The sequence below is a fragment of the Ascaphus truei genome, chromosome 6 (assembly GCF_040206685.1).
Source record: "Ascaphus truei isolate aAscTru1 chromosome 6, aAscTru1.hap1, whole genome shotgun sequence".
NCBI lineage: Eukaryota > Metazoa > Chordata > Amphibia > Anura > Ascaphidae > Ascaphus > Ascaphus truei.
In genome coordinates this window covers 25131260-25149004 of record NC_134488.1, presented here as the reverse complement: position 1 = coordinate 25149004, position 17745 = coordinate 25131260, and the positions used below count along the sequence as shown (strand labels likewise).

The window sequence follows — 17745 nt, the reverse complement described above, 5'->3', positions numbered from 1 at the left end:
AAAAAAACCATCATACAGGCTGCAGTGACTTCAAAGGAGGCTTTATACTGTGTGTGCAGAGGGCTGACACTAATCTAGAGGCAGCTGGACAGTTCACTGATGTCATTCATATGAGAGGTTAGGAAAATTGGATTGGCCGTGTGCTTTGTGTATTTTTGTAGAGCTCTGTGTGTTTAATACAGTGGATGAAATACAATTACAGGTAGTCCTCGCTATCCAATGTTTCACTTTACAATGTGTGACATATCCAACGCTTTACAACGCAATCCTATTGGCCATTTTTTCGACGTCAAAATGCGTTATCCAACGCTCACCGCCACTGATTAACATGGGACTCGCTTTACAACGGTTTCACTATCCAGCGCTACTTCCAGAACGGATTCCGTTGGATAACTGAGGACTGCCTGTAATGGCAATTGTTGGATGTAATGTTTGCTGGTTCCCATGTAAGAGAATGTTGGGAAGAGAGGAGAACTACTGTACAGTACAGACTGCGGAGATCTAAGTATTGTGAACGGTACTGGCACACACGAAGGGAACATACTGTGGGCACTTTTAGTGTACATGACCGTAGCACAGCCTGAGGGGACTCTGTGTGTGATATAAGCACAATCTTGGGGTAACTCTCAACAAACATTGTCTGAAGCAACCGAAAATGGACACAGTCGGCCATTGCTCCAAAACTGTCATTTTATTCAGGATCCCTTTCAGTCTTGTATGCGGATGCTTCATATCATCTTTGTTTGGCGTTTCCTAAGAAATCTGTGACTAATGTTGCCAAGTTTCATATATCTGACACCAACACGGACTGACGCCAGAGAAACTCCCTGCACTCCACAGAGGAGAAAATGGCATCATCTAGATACATATTCACCTGTGTTATACATATGATGAATGGGACACTAGCATATACTAAGGGGCCATCTATAATGTATGTGACTGCTCCAGTCTGTTGTGTGACACTAGAAAAGACTGAGGGGGATCTCTCTAAGGTGTGTGTAACTAGCACAGACCTACTGGAGGGCATTTCTAACTTGTATGACCGCAGCACAGACTGAAGTTAAAGTGTGTAAAGTGTGTTACACTAGCACAGATCCAGAGGAATCTCTTTAAATTGTGTGGCACTAGCAGAAACGTGTCTGTCTTTTTTTGGTTGATTAACCCTATAATTATATTGTGAAATTCTGTGATCAGATGCATTGTAAGGAGCCCCAACCCTCTCTAACAGCGCGTCTGAGATCAGATGCATTGTAAGGAACCCCAACCCTCTCTAATAGTGCGTCTGAGAACAGATGCATTGTAAGGAACCCCAACCCTCTCTAATAGCGTGTCTGAGATCAGATGCACTGTAAGGAACCCCAACCCTCTCTAATAGCGCGTCTGAGATCAGATGCATTGTAAGGAACCCCAACCCTCTCTAATAGCGCGTCTGAGATCAGATGCATTGTAAGGAACCCCAACCCTCTCTAATAGCGCGTCTGAGATCAGATGCATTGTAAATTCTTCTGTATTTGGTACCATTTTCAAATGACCTGAAAATTGCACAGAACCCTTCAGGGACGCCCGGGGAACCCAAATATTCCTATGAACCCTCGTCGAAAAAACACTGCTCTAAGTCTACAAAGTGCAACAAACACATAAAAAAAACTCTAATAATTGTTACGCTCCTGGGTTTGGATTTCATCAATTCTACCTCCTTCAACAGCAATCCTTCTACTACATACTTAGTATAGGCTGCATTTTCTGTAAAGCATGGCTTCCTCTGTATTATGCACCCACTCAATATTGTTTACTTGCGCTAAAGCATGACAAATATTGTTTTCTTTCTGCAAGGGATATACAGGTATATTCCTCACACCCAGTTGACTCGTGTGCTATTGGTGGAGACTCGCTGTAGCGAATGTGTCAAAGTTCATTGTTAGATATTGTGTACAGAAACTGTGTTTAAATGCTAAGTAATATATCACATGGTAAAAGCTGTATTATTTAATAAAGCTGAATGCAAATGAGAAGAACAGGTTGAAATAAAAGACTGGAACTCACTTGAATTTTAAGGGCTGTTTTGGGGGGTGGGTTTGGGTAGTGAAGGTCCAAGCGGCACCAGAGGGACATTTGGTGCTTACCTTTCCTTTGGATCGAGTTTAATTGGGAGATACTGGCTGGGAAGAGGGTGAATGAGCGAGTTCATGGTCTGTGAAGGAATTCAGGACGTTATGTGTGAGATCTTCCCATGAGTTAGATTCACTGCAAATCAGTGAGACTTGGTGTATCTGTCACTTGTCAGGGGATTTGTTCCATACGAAAAGGATTGAAACACCAATTAACCCCCCCCCCCCCCGCCCTCCCCCCACAAAAACATTTCTAGAGCACGGGCGGCCAACTCCAGTCTTCAAGGGCCACCAACAGGCCAGGAATCAGAGTCTCATCGGGATGGCCTTAGGCTTTGCGGGCCCATGGCAACGCGACGCTGCAGGAGGCGGCCCACTGCGGAGAAGGTAAGAGCGCATGCGCACAGCCTACTTCTGCCGGTCCGGGAGTCTGACGCTCCCTCCTCCTGTCAGCGCTGGGATCCAGCTTCCGACTGGAGGGGGGATGACACCCCACACTCTTTGCTCCCCCTACAGTCGGGTGAAAGTTGGATCATTGTGCCAATGGGGGAGTGGAGGAAGCGCAGGGCCCCCAAAGTCGACCGCCTTTCTCGCCTTGCCCTAAGACCAGCCCTGGCACCATATCCCTGCTTCAGCACAGGTGGCTCAATCAATGGCTCAGTCTTTGACTGAGCCACCTCTGCTGGGGCAGGGATATCCTAAAACCCTAACCTGTTGGCGGCCCTTTAGGACTGGCGTTGGCCACCCCCCGTTATAGACCTTGTTTGTGACTTCCTTTTTTAAATCTCATCCCTTGTTTGCGACACACTCAATTTCCCAAACCTGATTTGCAGCAATCTGCTGTACAGTTCCAGTGATGGTCATAAGAGCATCGCTGCTGTGAGGACCAGCACAAGATGCTGATCCAGATTCCCGAGGGACGTCTGCACAGTTGGCACGAAGATGACACAGCTCCAGCTTGGACACAAAAAGTTGACATTTGTATGTGTCATTGCCACAAAAAGAAGAACATTAATAAATGGTCTGAATTTGGAAACTCCCTGGGCCGAGCGTTCTTCTGTGTGCGAGTTGGCAACATGAACCCCTTCACTTCTGGTCATTGGGCATCTGGTGGTTTGCAGGTTTCATTCGCCAACCTGGTGGCCATGTGGGATTTTTTGATGTAGAGGTAACGTCACTATTATAGTCATTATTCTGAATCAGGACTGTGTCTCGTTACCATTTTTTAACAGATGCAACATAGATCTGTAGCAAGAGCATCAAAACAAGTTCCCCTTGGCCCTGGCAGCTCACTGCGCTGCAATGTACGGCTCAGCTTCCAGCAAGGAGTCGGGTATTATAGCGTCTGATACTAAATCAGTGAATGGCAGCTTGTGTAGCCCTAGGTGCAAAGCATTTGCATAGTCAATTTCATTTTTGGGGTTATGACTTTTTAAATTATTATTTTGCATTGACGTACACAGATTTCAATACTCTTAATATTTGATAACTCCTTCCATTTAAACATGATCTTTTAGCCTTTACTTCTAACTAAAGTGCATGTGTTCCTTCAGAGTATGTGATGGTCTCCTCTGTCCCTCTTATTACATTAGGTTGGCAAGCGCTGTTCTTCGTTGGGAATTTCCATTTGTATAGTACTGAGCCTTCAATGCTTTTCTTGACGTTCACTACTGAATAATGATCAACTAGAGCAGTGGTTTCCAAAGTTTTTTTGGTTAAGGGACCCTATAATTATATTGTAAAATTCTGAGGAACCCCAACCCTCTCTAATGGCGCGTCTGAGATCAGATGTATTGCAAGGAACCCCAACCCCTCTAATAGCGCATCTGAGATCAGATACATTGTAAGGAACCCCAACCCTCTCTAATAGCGCGTCTGAGATCAGATGCATTGTAAGGAACCCCAACCCTCTCTAATAGCGCGTCTGAGATCAGATGCATTGTAAGGAACCCCAACCCTCTCTAATAGCGCGTCTGAGATCAGATGCATTGTAAGGAACCCCAACCCTCTCTAATAGCGTGTCTGAGATCAGATGCATTTTGAATTCTTCTGTATTTGGTGCAGTTTTCAAATGACCTGAAAGGGGAAGCCATTAGCATGCCCGGGAAACCCAAGTGCTCCTAGGAACCCGGGTTGAAAAACACAGAACTGGAGCTACACAACTGTATTCAAATAATGTACAAAATTCACCAGAAAACAGATGATGTTTTTAATGCCTACTACAGTATACGAATAACACATTTAATTTGCAATCAGATCCAACGAACACTTTATAGAAACCAGCTACACAAAACATTTCTCCAGCCTGACAAAACTATTTCTTCACACCGTGTGTGGGATGAGCAGGTCCTGGGCTCCAAACGAACAGGGACAATTTGAGTCAATCGTTTAATCTCTAGGTATTTCATAAGAGGTGGCAGTAAATCTACGAGTGATTACTGCAGCGGGAGTTTGGGGTGTGCCGAATAATACATATTTTGATGCAAATATAAATAGTTTGTGGAACTATAACTCAGAATGCTGGACTGGGGAACCCCTAATTAAATTGTCCCTATGGTGAAAGTTTCATTGGGATGTCAAGAGTTTGGCAAACTATCCTGGCTGAAAAACTGAAGCAAAATCAGCGCCAGATTCCTCAATTAAATAAAACCAATTGCTTATAATTGATTTTTTGTAATTTTGTATTTGATAAATCGGCTGATGAATAATTGCAGTAACGCTGATTCCCGTTTTGCAGCTGGGAGACGGATAAATAACGGAGCGTCCTTGATTTGGTTTACTTTGCCGAAAGACAGAATGATAAAAAATTTTAAAAAGTCAGAATGCACAGTCTCTAATAAAAAGCAAGATAACCGCTGTAATAAAGTCTATAGCATGGCGAGGGCAACACCAGTCCTCTAGGGCCATCAACAGGTCAGGTTTTAAGAATATCCCTGCGTCAGCACCGGTGTCTCAGTCTTTGACTGAGCCACTGATTGCGCCACCTGTGCTGAAGCAGGGACATCCTGAAAAACCTGACCTGTTGGTGGCCCTTGAGGACTGGAGTTGGCTGCCCCAGGTCTATAGCATTTAATATACAGTGCAGTGCATTTGGCTACCAACTAGAAGAATGTGGCAATCTATTCGGCTAAAACTCATCAAAAAGATTTTACGCTGAGTTTTAATGAAACACTAATTTGAAGACGAGGTCTAAGACAGCCCACGTTTAATGGTATCTGCAAAACCAGTTTGAAATAAGCAAGTTAATGTTCATGTAGCTGGAGTGTTAACCCATAATGTATACCCATACCCTTCAGCTCTTGCATTTCATTTCACTCTTGGTGCACTTCATGGTTAGGTTACTGTTTTTATTGTCGTTAACTGGCAATTTTTTTTTCTTTTCCATCCTCTCTGTTGGGGATCATTCACTGCCCCCCACACACTGCATTTAGCTCTATGGTTAATCTCATGAGAAGATAAACTATGTGCCTGCAATAAATGACATTATCTGTATATCTGCTAACTCAATGACTAAGAAAGAACGCTACAAATCTACGTGTGAGTTCTAGGAGGCATGAAAGGTCTAAGGCAAGGGGAGGCAAACTCCAGTCCTCAAGGGCCACAAACAGGTCAGGTTTCTAAGATATCCCCGCTTGAGCACAGGTGGCTCAATCAGTCCCTGCTTCAGCGCAGGTGGCTCAATCAGTCTCTGCTTCAGCGCAAGGTGGCTCAATCAGAGGCTCAGACTGGAATAATCCAGGTGGCCCTTGAGGACTGGAGTTAGCCACCCCTAGTCTAAGCACAGACTAACAGAAAGGCCTGGGTCCCCTGCACGCCCCCAGGGAAGAGAAGTTGCGGAAGTACTGGTTATAATCCTCCAGCTCCTTCCGGAAACAGTTGGCGGCCTTTTCATCGCACTCACAGACCATCTTCTCGCATCGGTCACGGGACTTCACTGAGGAGAGAGAGAAAGGTGTGACAATGCACCGGCAAACCCTGCCGCTCGCCCGTCGCCACACAAAGGGTGTGTGTGTGGAATAGCACCACTGAGACCTGACCGAAAGTGTGGGACGTTAATGAAGTGTCTTCACACATTCTCCGCCAGCAATGTTATTGTAAAGCAATTCCTGCCAGGAGCTTTGGGCAGCAGAGGGGTCAAGGGAGGCGACAGAGAAGACTTCAAGTCTTCCCAGATTCCTCTCATCTGTGCTGCCACCTGAGGCTCAGATCCACAACGGGTGCTAAGCATGGGGGCTGGAACTAGGAGAGTGGGGGGGCTATGACTAGGAGTGTGAGGGGGGGGGGGCTATGACTAGGAGTGTGAGGGGGGGGGGGCTGGAACTAGGAGAGTGGGGGGGCTATGACTAGGAGTGTGGGGGCTGGAACTAGGAGAGTGGGGGGGCTATGACTAGGAGTGTGAGGGGGGGCTGGAACTAGGAGAGTGTGGGGGCTATGACTATGAGTGTGAGTGGGGGGGGCTGGAACTAGGAGAGTGGGGGGGCTATGATTAGGAGTGTGGGGGCTGGAACTAGGAGAGTGGGGGGGCTATGACTAGGAGTGTGAGGGGGGGGGCTATGACTAGGAGTGTGGGGGCTGGAACTAGGAGAGTGGGGGGGCTATGACTAGGAGTGTGAGGGGGGGCTGGAAATAGGAGAGTGGGGGGGCTATGACTAGGAGTGTGAGGGGGGGGCTATGACTAGGAGTGTGGGGGCTGGAACTAGGAGAGTGGGGGGCTATGACTAGGAGTGTGAGGGGGGGCTGGAACTAGGAGAGTGGGGGGCTATGACTAGGAGTATGAGGGGGGGCTGGAACTAGGAGAGTGGGGGGGCTATGACTAGGAGTGTGGGGGGGGGCTATGACTAGGAGTGTGGGGGCTAGAACTAGGAGAGTGGGGGGGCTATGACTAGGAGTGTGAGGGGGGGCTATAACTAGGAGTGTGAGGGGGGGCTGGAACTAGGAGAGTGGGGGGAACTGGAACTAGGGGGCATGGGGGGGCTATGACTAGGAGTGCGGGGGTCTGGAACTAGGAGTGTGGGGGGGCTATGACTAGGAGTGTGGGGGGGGAGGCTGGGACTAGGAGCGTGGGGGGGGGGCTATGACTAGGAGCATGGGGGAGCTATGACTAGGTGTGTGGGGGTGGGGGAAGGGCCGCTGGAACGGGGATTGTGAGGGGGGCTGGAACTACGGTAGGTGTCTGTGGGGGGCTGTGACTAAGAGTGTGGGGGGGGGGGCTGGAACTAGGAGCATGGGGGGGCTATGACTATGAGCGTTGGGGGGAAGGGCCGCTGGAACGTGGAGTGTGAGGGGGGCTGGAACTACAGTAGGAGTGGGGGGAGGGGGGGAGCTGTGACTAGAAGTTTTGAGAGGGAGCTGGAGCTAGGAGCATGGGGTGGGCTATGATGGAGTTTGGGAGGGTGCTGGAGCTAGGAGCATGGGGTGGGCTATGATGGAGTTTGGGAGAGGGTGCTGGAACGAGGAGCGTCGAGGGCTGGAACTACAGTAGGAGAGGGGGAGGGGGGTGGGGGGGCTGTAGCCCTCTCCCTCTGGGATTATGACTTTTTACATTATGGAAATGTATGTATATGACAGCATTCCCACCCTAAAATAGTTCCTGCAAGGATGGTGCGAAGCTCTAGCACGCCTTTACTCCCAGTCAAATGAATCAGAGCTGAGGTGTGCTAAAGCTGAGCATCCTTTTGTGAATCTGGGCCTACGGGCTATGTCCCCTGTTATCCCGATCAGACCCTGGATACTTACAGCACTTCACCTTCTCCTCGTCCACATAGAAACGGTAGGATTGGGTTGCTGGGATGCAGCCACTCATCTCAGCTTTGTTATAGCAACAGTCTCGGCTATGGCAGCACCTGAGTAATGCAAAGAACCTAATCAGTAGATAAACTCCACTGGGACATCATGTAACCAGGACAAACACCGCAACATATAAACTTCATGTGCTCAAAATGGCACCTTAACATGTGTATGACCAACACACCAAGGGGGTAATTTTAGATGGGCCGCTGGGGCTGTTTACACAATGTTTACTTAAAAATAAATACATCTGAAATAGCTGTATGAGTATAAATAGTCATCCCTAAGGCTGGGGCCACGGCGCCTTCTCCCGTGGGGAGGCGCGCGGAAGCTGAGGGAAAGTGGGTGCTTTCCCTGGCCATGGCGGACGGGCCGTGGGGGGGCGCTCCTAGTGATGTCACGGAGCTGGTTCGCCCTCATTGGGCGAACCGCTCACGTGACCTGTCCGTCGCGCTGATAAATCAGTTTGACTGATTTCTCACGCAACGCGCGCCCCCCCCCCTGCTTCTGCGCGCACGTGTCCGCACGCCACATGGATGCGAAGACTGCCTTAACGCAATCTGTTCGCTCAGCGTGCGGACCCATGTCCGAGGCCTAAGACTCTTAACAAGAAGGCTAATTCCTTGAGAGGTACCTATTTATGATAGGAATTTTATGGTACTGTAGCTCACAATTACTATGCTACCATACACAAATGGAGATCTACAGGAAACTCCCATCTAGTAACTAGGAAAGTATTATGATTGGCAAACGGTCAATAGTTTTTCTAACATAATTATTTCAAACGGAATTATTTATAGTAGTTTTAATACCCCAGGACATACGTGAAAACGAGAGGTAACTCTCAGTGTATTACTTCCTAGTAAAATATTTTATAAATAAATAAATAATATAAATCCTTTTTTCGTCCATCAAGCTTTCTGGTACCTTTTCTGCCCGCTATATAGGCTAAAAGGATCAAATACAAAGATGTATTGAATCTTTCTTGCTTTGGTCCACATTGATGGTTAAATAGTATTCCCATTCTTCTACACTGACAGTCCTACATTGTCCATGGAATCTCCTTCGCCCACGATAGCACAAAGTTCCACGTCGGACCTCATACTGGTCAGTCATTGTGCTACTGTATAACAAGTGTACCAATATCTTCCCATAGTACCCAGCCTTTAACAAAGACAATACTTTGGTTACCAGTCAATGGAGTCCACCGGCATTCCTTGGCTGCTGGGTCCGCAGTGACAGCCGTAGTCAGTGAAGTTAGCCACGCCATAAATTACAGTAGTCACCTTAATCATGTCATCAAATGGGCTGGGGTGCAGGTCACTATGGCAATAATGACTGCAAGGAGAAGTAAATCACTCAGTCAGTGTGTACAAGTTTCACATGCTTTAGAACAGGGGTGGACAACTCCAGTCCTCAAGGACCACCAACAGGTCAGTTATTAGGGATATCCCATGCACAGGTGGCTCAATCGATATCTCTGCTTCAGGACAGTTGGCTCAATCAGTGGCTCAATCTTCGACTGAGCCACTGATTGAGCCACCTGTACTGAAGCAGAGATATCCCTAATGCCCAGGCCCATATTAAGGCAAAGGCCTACTAGGCCTGGGCCTAGCATGGCAAATTTAAAGAGGGCCAGTGCTGCGGTTACAGAGGCCCCCTCAACAATTAAACTGTTTGCCGGTGGGTGGAGGGTTGGGGGGGGGGGGTGGGGAGGATAGCACGTGGGCCTCTGTAAAGGTCTCTTACCTCCTTCTGTAGTGTCACCCTCCTTCTCCTGTTGATGCCGCGACGTCATGTGGTAACGTGTTGTCATGGAAACGCATCGCCACGTGACGTCGGGACACTGCAAGAGGAGGAGGCCAGGGCGGCAAAAAGGTAAGCGCCTACGGGCGGCAAAATTGTTAAACCGGCCTTGCGAAGACCTGGCGCCTGCTGATGGTCCTTGACGACTGGAGTTGGCCACCCCTGCTTTAGAAGGTCATTTGTAGTATCAGGTACTCACCGCAGGTCAGAGTCAATCCTACTAGAAGATGCTTTCCCATCTTGAGGCCTCTGTGTCAGCTGAAGGGTCTGTCTGTGTCCTCACATCTCCGTCTTTATATACACTGCCTCCACCAGCAGGTCCCTTTGTTCATTCATCATAATTATACAGCGCGGCTACAACCAAAATTAGTAGGGAAAGTAGAAAAATAAGACGACATCCTTTATTAATATTGTTCTCTGATAATAGGTTGGCAGAGCACGGGGTTAGTCATTCAACTGTTATAATGCAGGTCTGGGCACTATTACACAGAAACTCCCTTTGCTATCAATGGCAGTTGCTATATGAAAGTGCCCCGATCAGCACTATCAAAAATGAATAACTAACCCCTTTAGACTCTAACATGAGTCATTATTGGTGAATTTAACCCTTCTAAGCCTGTGTTATAAAGAATTTTATTAATATGGGTGTTAAATTATTCGTCAGTAGTTTAATTTGCCCTTTAAGAGCCGTACATGATGTCGCCCTGCTGTTAACCGCCCGGTTGATGGGGCTAGAAACACATTGATCTTACCAACGAATATTGGAGCTGGAAGTCACATTTATTAGCTTCTCAAATTTAGGAAGAGAAGTCTGCTTATGAAGAACACGAAAACAAATATCATGGATTATAAAATACATACAAGTCTGCTTGACGGGTACAGGTCTGATTGAGAAATAAAGCAGCTTTTAGAAAATCATTATCGTGACCAGTTTTAAGATTGCTGCATCAATAAAGCCGTGGACTTGCCCGTTCGTGTGATATTATGTATTGCAATACGAACTCATTGCCTTAAGGCATTGATTGCACCCATAGGCTGCGAAGGCATGCGCGACAGGAGGGGGTGCGCATTGCGTTAGGAATCAGTTGAAACTGATTTCTCGGCGGGATGGGCAGGTCACGTGAGCGGTTCGCCCAATGAGGGCGTATGGACTTAGCCTAATAAAGCAAGGAATGGGTTAACCTTCTAGACAATATTTCTATCTTTGTCAGTCCCTGTCTCACTGCCTCTGGTTATTTCCTCTCTGTTCCACAGATTGCTACTATTAAACTCCTGTATTAACAGATGAATTAGGTAGCTTGTCTGTGTGGCCATAAAGAAAGGGCTTGGGACGATACATAGACAATGCTATTCTGTGCCTTGCTGGCATTCTGTCAGAACAAAGTTCTACCCTCTAATACTACATAACTATTAATGATAGTATGGTAGCAAGTAGGATGAGACAAGATAAGAGTAGGGAGTTCAGTATATAATAGACACGATTGAGATAACTTACTTTTATCCTGACTTCAAAAACTCGGGTTTAGGAAGACACAAATTGAGCCTGCACATGTAAGGAATTTTGCCAGTGATTAATTGTCTATATATATATATATATATATATATATATATATAATATATATATATAATCAAAAAATTAATAGATGATACCGTTCTGTGGCTAACGAAATGCTTTTATTTGTGCGAGCTTTCGAGATACACTGATCTCTTCTTCCGGCGATGTTACAATGAATGAAGCAAGGATTACTTAAAAACAGTGTCTCTTGGAATGTTATCTGTGCTGGTCCTTCCCCCGGTGTGGATGTGTTTGTACAGACATGGCCTTTAGCGCTCATGGGAAGAGAGTTCGCTAGTGTCAGTAATGACTCATAAAATTTCTATCTCTGTTAGATTACTGACACTAGCGAACTCTCTTCCCATGAGCGCTAAAGGCCATGTCTGTACATACTGTGCTATATGTATGCACACACAGCTGTCTCTCACACATACTAATACTCCTTATTTTTCCATCCCTATACCCCAATAGGGACCACATAGTATCCACACACACTTTTAGTTGTGCTACAAACTCTCACATTTCCACACCCACCCACACCATTTATATCCCCTCTCACTCCAAACACACCTTGTGTGGAGCATTGTTTATACTGTGGGCTCTCCATTCATTTTTATTCACACTGATACACATACACACTCTTTCCTCACTTGCTTTCCCATAAATCTCATCCACACGGGGGAAGGACCAGCACAGATAACATTCCAAGAGACTTGGGGCCTCATGCAGAGAGCAGCGAATTTTAAAATTGGCGAATTTAATAAAAAGGAGCTTTTTTGGAGAGTTTTAATCTCCATATGCAGAAAAGTGCGAATTCTGCTATGTTTAACATGGATGCGTCTGGCGAGTTTAAATTGGCGAGATGCGCGCTTCAGAAATGTGTTAAAACAAATTCGCGCCTTTTTTTTCCCCTTTGCAATGGCCGCGAGCGGCAGTTTTTTTTGGCGAGGCAAAACGGAGACAATCGCGCCATTTTATTGGCGCGAACAGCCGCTAGATGCCGTTCGCGCCTCTCTGCATACGGATATTTTTTAAACTGGCGAGATTGCGGTTCTCGCCAGCCGCGAGGCGAGTTTTACAAATAGAAAAGAAAAATTGGCGCGTTTTTCGGAAATCTCCATTTTCTGCTGTTTTCTGCGCGATTATCTCCAAAAAATGGCGAATTTCGAAAATTCGCAGCTCTCTGCATAGGCCCCACTGTTTTTAAGTAATCCTTGCTTCATTCATTGTAACATCGCCGGAAGAAGAGATCAGTGTATCTCGAAAGCTCGCACAAATAAAAGCATTACGTTAGCCACAGAACGGTATCATCTATTTATTTTTTGATTATTGAAGCTCGGCTAACACGGTACTGATACCTCTACACGTATATATCTTATACTATATTAGTGAAAGCACTGTATGCCTGCATGCATGCATGCATGCCTGCCTGGATGTCCGGTGTCCCTAGGGGCAATCTCATTGGTCCCTTGGCCCGCCCGCCCCCGCACACCTCTCATTGGCCTCACACACACACACCACCCCCTTGGCCCGCCCCCCACACCTCTCATTGGCCTGAGGCGGAGTGACGGGCCAAAGGTGTGTGTATACACACACACACACACACACACACACACACACACACACACACACACACACACACACACACACACACACACACACACACACACACCCCGCTCCCCCCTCCAAATCACCTCCCCCGCTCCAAATCACCTCTCCCCCCTCCAAATCACCTCCCCCGCTCCAAATCACCTCTCCCCCCTCCCCGCTCCAAATCACCTCTCCCCCTCCCCGGCGGCATCACCTCTCCCCCTCCCCAGCGGCATCACCTCTCCCCCCTCCCCGCTCCAAATCACCTCTCCCCCTCCCCAGCGGCATCATCTCTCCCCCTCCCCAGCGGCGCTCAAACTGAACTCTCCCCCTCCCCAGCGGCATCACCTCTCCCCCTCCCCAGCGGCGCTCAAACTGAACTCTCCCCCTCCCCAGCGGCATCACCTCTCCCCCCTCCAAATCACCTCTCCCCGCTCCAAATCACCTCTCCCCGCTCCAAATCACCTCTCCCGTACCCCCGGCGGGGGAACAGGCAGCTGCCACGCGGCGCGTAAGATGGCGGACCCCCTTCCTCCCTCGCGGCGCCGAGTCAGACGGTGGCGGCGCCCGGAAGTACAGGTAGGTGTCGCTCCCTCACCTCCGGCGCCAAACGGAACTGAGAAAGGGCGCATCAACTGAGGTGTGTGTGTGTGTGTGTGTGTGTGTGTGTGTGTCACTGTCCACTGCCCCCCCTCCTGTCCACTGCCCCCCCCCTCCTGTCCACTGCCCCCCCCCTCCTGTCCACTGCCCCCCCCCTCCTGTCCACTGCCCCCCCCCTCCTGTCCACCTCCCCCCCCTCTCCTGTCCACTGCCCCCCATCCTGTCCACTGCCCCCCTTCCTGTCCACTGCCCCCTCCTGTCCACCCCCCCCCTCCCCCTCTCCTGTCTACTGCCCCCCCTCCTGTCCACTGTCCGTCCCTCCTGTCCACTGTCCCCCCCTCCTGTCTACTGTCCGTCCCCCCCTCCTGTCCCCCCCTCCTGCCCCCCCCTCCTGTCCCCCCCTCCTGTCCCCCCCCTCCTGTCCACTGTCCGTCCCTCCTTTCCACTGTCCCCCCATCCTGTCCACTGTCCGTCCCCCACCTCCTGTCCACTGTCCGTCCCCACACCCTCCTGTCCACTGTCCGTCCCCACACCCTCCTGTCCACTGTTCGTCCCTCCCCTCTGGGGAACACGGAGAAAGAGGGAGAGAGAAGGGAGCGGGAAATTTTACTCACGGGCAACGCCAGGTCTCTCTCCCCCTCGCCGCTACAACTCACCTCTCTCCCTCTCCGCCGCCGCTCCAACTGGAACAGATGGCGGCGCCCGGAAGGACCCCCTTCCTCCCTCGCGGCGCCCAGTGAGAAGATGGCGGCGCCCGGAACTACAGGTAGGTGTCGCGTGTGTCGCCCCCCCTACTTCTCCCCCCCCCCACTTCTCCCCCCCCCACTTCTCCTCCCCCCCACTTCTCCCCCCCCCCACTTCTCCCCACCTCTCCCCCCCCTACCTCTCCCCCCCCTCACCCCCCCTCCTCCCCACCACCCCCCCTCCTCCCCACCACCCCCCCTCCTCCCCACCTACCTCCCAGAGCACGCTCTCTACGGCTCAACATCCCCGAGGAGCAGGAGGAGGGCGGCAGGGACTTAATGCTGCTAGGTGAGGAAATGCAAGGGGAGGAATCCATGCCTTTGACGCCCCCCCCCCTGCCTTTGACGCCCCCCCCCCTGCCTTTGACGCCCCCCCCCCTGCCTTTGACGCCCCCCCCCTGCCTTTGACGCCCCCCCCCCTGCCTTTGACGCCCCCCCCCCTGCCTTTGACGCCCCCCCCCCTGCCTTTGACGCCCCCCCCCCCTGCCTTTGACGCCCCCCCCCTGCCTTTGACGCCCCCCCCCTGCCTTTGACGCCCCCCCCCGCCTTTGACGCCCCCCCCCCTGCCTTTGACGCCCCCCCCCTGCCTTTGACACCCCCCCCCCTGCCTTTGACGCCCCCCCCCCTGCCTTTGACGCCCCCCCCCCCTGCCTTTGACGCCCCCCCCCCCTGCCTTTGACGCCCCCCCCCCTGCCTTTGACGCCCCTGCCTTTGACGCCCCCCCCCCTGCCTTTGACGCCCCTGCCTTTGACGCCCCCCCCCCCTGCCTTTGACGCCCCCTGCCTTTGACGCCCCCCCCTGCCTTTGACGCCTCCCCGCCTTTGACGCCTCCCCTCCCCTGACTCCCCTCCCTGGTGCTCCCCTCCCCGGCGCTCCCCTCCCCGGCGCTCCACTCACATCACCTCCCACACACTGACTGACACACACAACTTACTGACACACTGACGCGCGCACACACACTGATGACACACACACACTGACTGACACACACACACTGACTGACTGCCGCACGCACACACTGACTGACGCGCACACAAACCCTGACTGACGCACACACGCACGCACACACTGACTGAGGCACACACTGACTGTGTGTGCGTCAGTCAGTCTGTGTGTGTTTGTGTTTCTGCCTCAGACTCACTGACGCGCGCGCAAACACACAGTTACTGACGCACACACGCTACATGAAGCTGTAAAGGAGGGAGGGAGGGGGGGGACTGGATTGATGTGAATGGGGGACAAACAGAGAGAGGGGGGAGGAGAGAGAGAGGAACGGGAACATTACATCCCGGGCAACGCCGGGTCTCTCAGCTAGTATATATATATATATATATATATATATATATATGCATGTGTTTGTGGGCAAGAATATGTTGAAAGGTTGATATGATATCATAACTGCTGAGCATGAAAGGGCAATGTTGTGTTAGGATATATTCTCAGTGGGTAGCGGGCACATGGATAACATGTTGTGTTAGGATATATTCTCAGTGGGTAGCGGTCACATGGATAACATGTTGTGTTAGGATATATTCTCAGTGGGTAGAAGTCACATGGATAACATGTTGTGTTAGGATATATTCTCAGTGGGTAGCAGTCACATGGATAACATGTTGTGTTAGGATATATTCTCAGTGGGTAGCGGGCACATGGATAACATGTTGTGTTAGGATATATTCTCAGTGGGTAGCGGTCACATGGATAACATGTTGTGTTAGGATATATTCTCAGTGGGTAGAAGTCACATGGATAACATGTTGTGTTAGGATATATTCTCAGTGGGTAGCAGTCACATGGATAACATGTTGTGTTAGGATATATTCTCAGTGGGTAGCGGTCACATGGATAACATGTTGTGTTAGGATATATTCTCAGTGGGTAGCGGTCACATGGATAACATGTTGTGTTAGGATATATTCTCAGTGGGTAGCGGGCACATGGATAACATGTTGTGTTAGGATATATTCTCAGTGGGTAGCGGGCACATGGATAACATGTTGTGTTAGGATATATTCTCAGTGGGTAGCGGTCACATGGATAACATGTTGTGTTAGGATATATTCTCAGTGGGTAGCGGTCACATGGATAACATGTTGTGTTAGGATATATTCTCAGTGGGTAGCGGTCACATGGATAACATGTTGTGTTAGGATATATTCTCAGTGGGTAGCGGGCACATGGATAACATGTTGTGTTAGGATATATTCTCAGTGGGTAGCGGGCACATGGATAACATGTTGTGTTAGGATATATTCTCAGTGGGTAGCAGTCACATGGATAACATGTTGTGTTAGGATATATTCTCAGTGGGTAGCGGTCACATGGATAACATGTTGTGTTATGATATATTCTCAGTGGGTAGCGGTCACATGGATAACATGTTGTGTTAGGATATATTCTCAGTGGGTAGCGGGCACATGGATAACATGTTGTGTTAGGATATATTCTCAGTGGGTAGCGGTCACATGGATAACATGTTGTGTTAGGATATATTCTCAGTGGGTAGCGGGCACATGGATAACATGTTGTGTTAGGATATATTCTCAGTGGGTAGCGGTCACATGGATAACATGTTGTGTTAGGATATATTCTCAGTGGGTAGCGGTCACATGGATAACATGTTGTGTTAGGATATATTCTCAGTGGGTAGCAGTCACATGGATAACATGTTGTGTTAGGATATATTCTCGGTGGGTAGCGGGCACATGGATAACATGTTGTGTTAGGATATATTCTCAGTGGGTAGAAGTCACATGGATAACATGTTGTGTTAGGATATATTCTCAGTGAGTAGCAGTCACATGGATAACATGTTGTGTTAGGATATATTCTCGGTGGGTAGCGGGCACATGGATAACATGTTGTGTTAGGATATATTCTCAGTGGGTAGCGGGCACATGGATAACATGTTGTGTTAGGATATATTCTCAGTGGGTAGCAGTCACATGGATAACATGTTGTGTTAGGATATATTCTCAGTGGGTAGCGGTCACATGGATAACATGTTGTGTTAGGATATATTCTCAGTGGGTAGCGGTCACATGGATAACATGTTGTGTTAGGATATATTCTCAGTGGGTAGCGGGCACATGGATAACATGTTGTGTTAGGATATATTCTCAGTGGGTAGCGGGCACATGGATAACATGTTGTGTTAGGATATATTCTCAGTGGGTAGAAGTCACATGGATAACATGTTGTGTTAGGATATATTCTCAGTGGGTAGCAGTCACATGGATAACATGTTGTGTTAGGATATATTCTCGGTGGGTAGCGGGCACATGGATAACATGTTGTGTTAGGATATATTCTCAGTGGGTAGCAGGCACATGGATAACATGTTGTGTTAGGATATATTCTCAGTGGGTAGCGGGCACATGGATAACATGTTGTGTTAGGATATATTCTCAGTGGGTAGCAGTCACATGGATAACATGTTGTGTTAGGATATATTCTCGGTGGGTAGCAGTCACATGGATAACATGTTGTGTTAGGATATATTCTCAGTGGGTAGCGGTCACATGGATAACATGTTGTGTTAGGATATATTCTCAGT

General features: G+C 49.0%; 1 protein-coding gene across 1 annotated transcript in view; it reads right to left on the bottom strand.

The window, feature by feature from the left end:
• Window positions 1-4303: 4303 nt before the first annotated feature.
• LOC142496764 (phospholipase A2 homolog otoconin-22-like) overlaps window positions 4304-17745 on the bottom strand; it is a 399541-nt gene continuing 386099 nt past the window's right edge. Inside the window, 5 exon segments of the mRNA XM_075603666.1 lie at window positions 4304-6042; window positions 7845-7951; window positions 9087-9201; window positions 9204-9233; window positions 9901-10055. Coding sequence (XP_075459781.1) covers window positions 5894-6042; window positions 7845-7951; window positions 9087-9201; window positions 9204-9233; window positions 9901-9940 — 441 coding nt within the window. The 5' untranslated portion in view covers window positions 9941-10055 and the 3' untranslated portion in view covers window positions 4304-5893.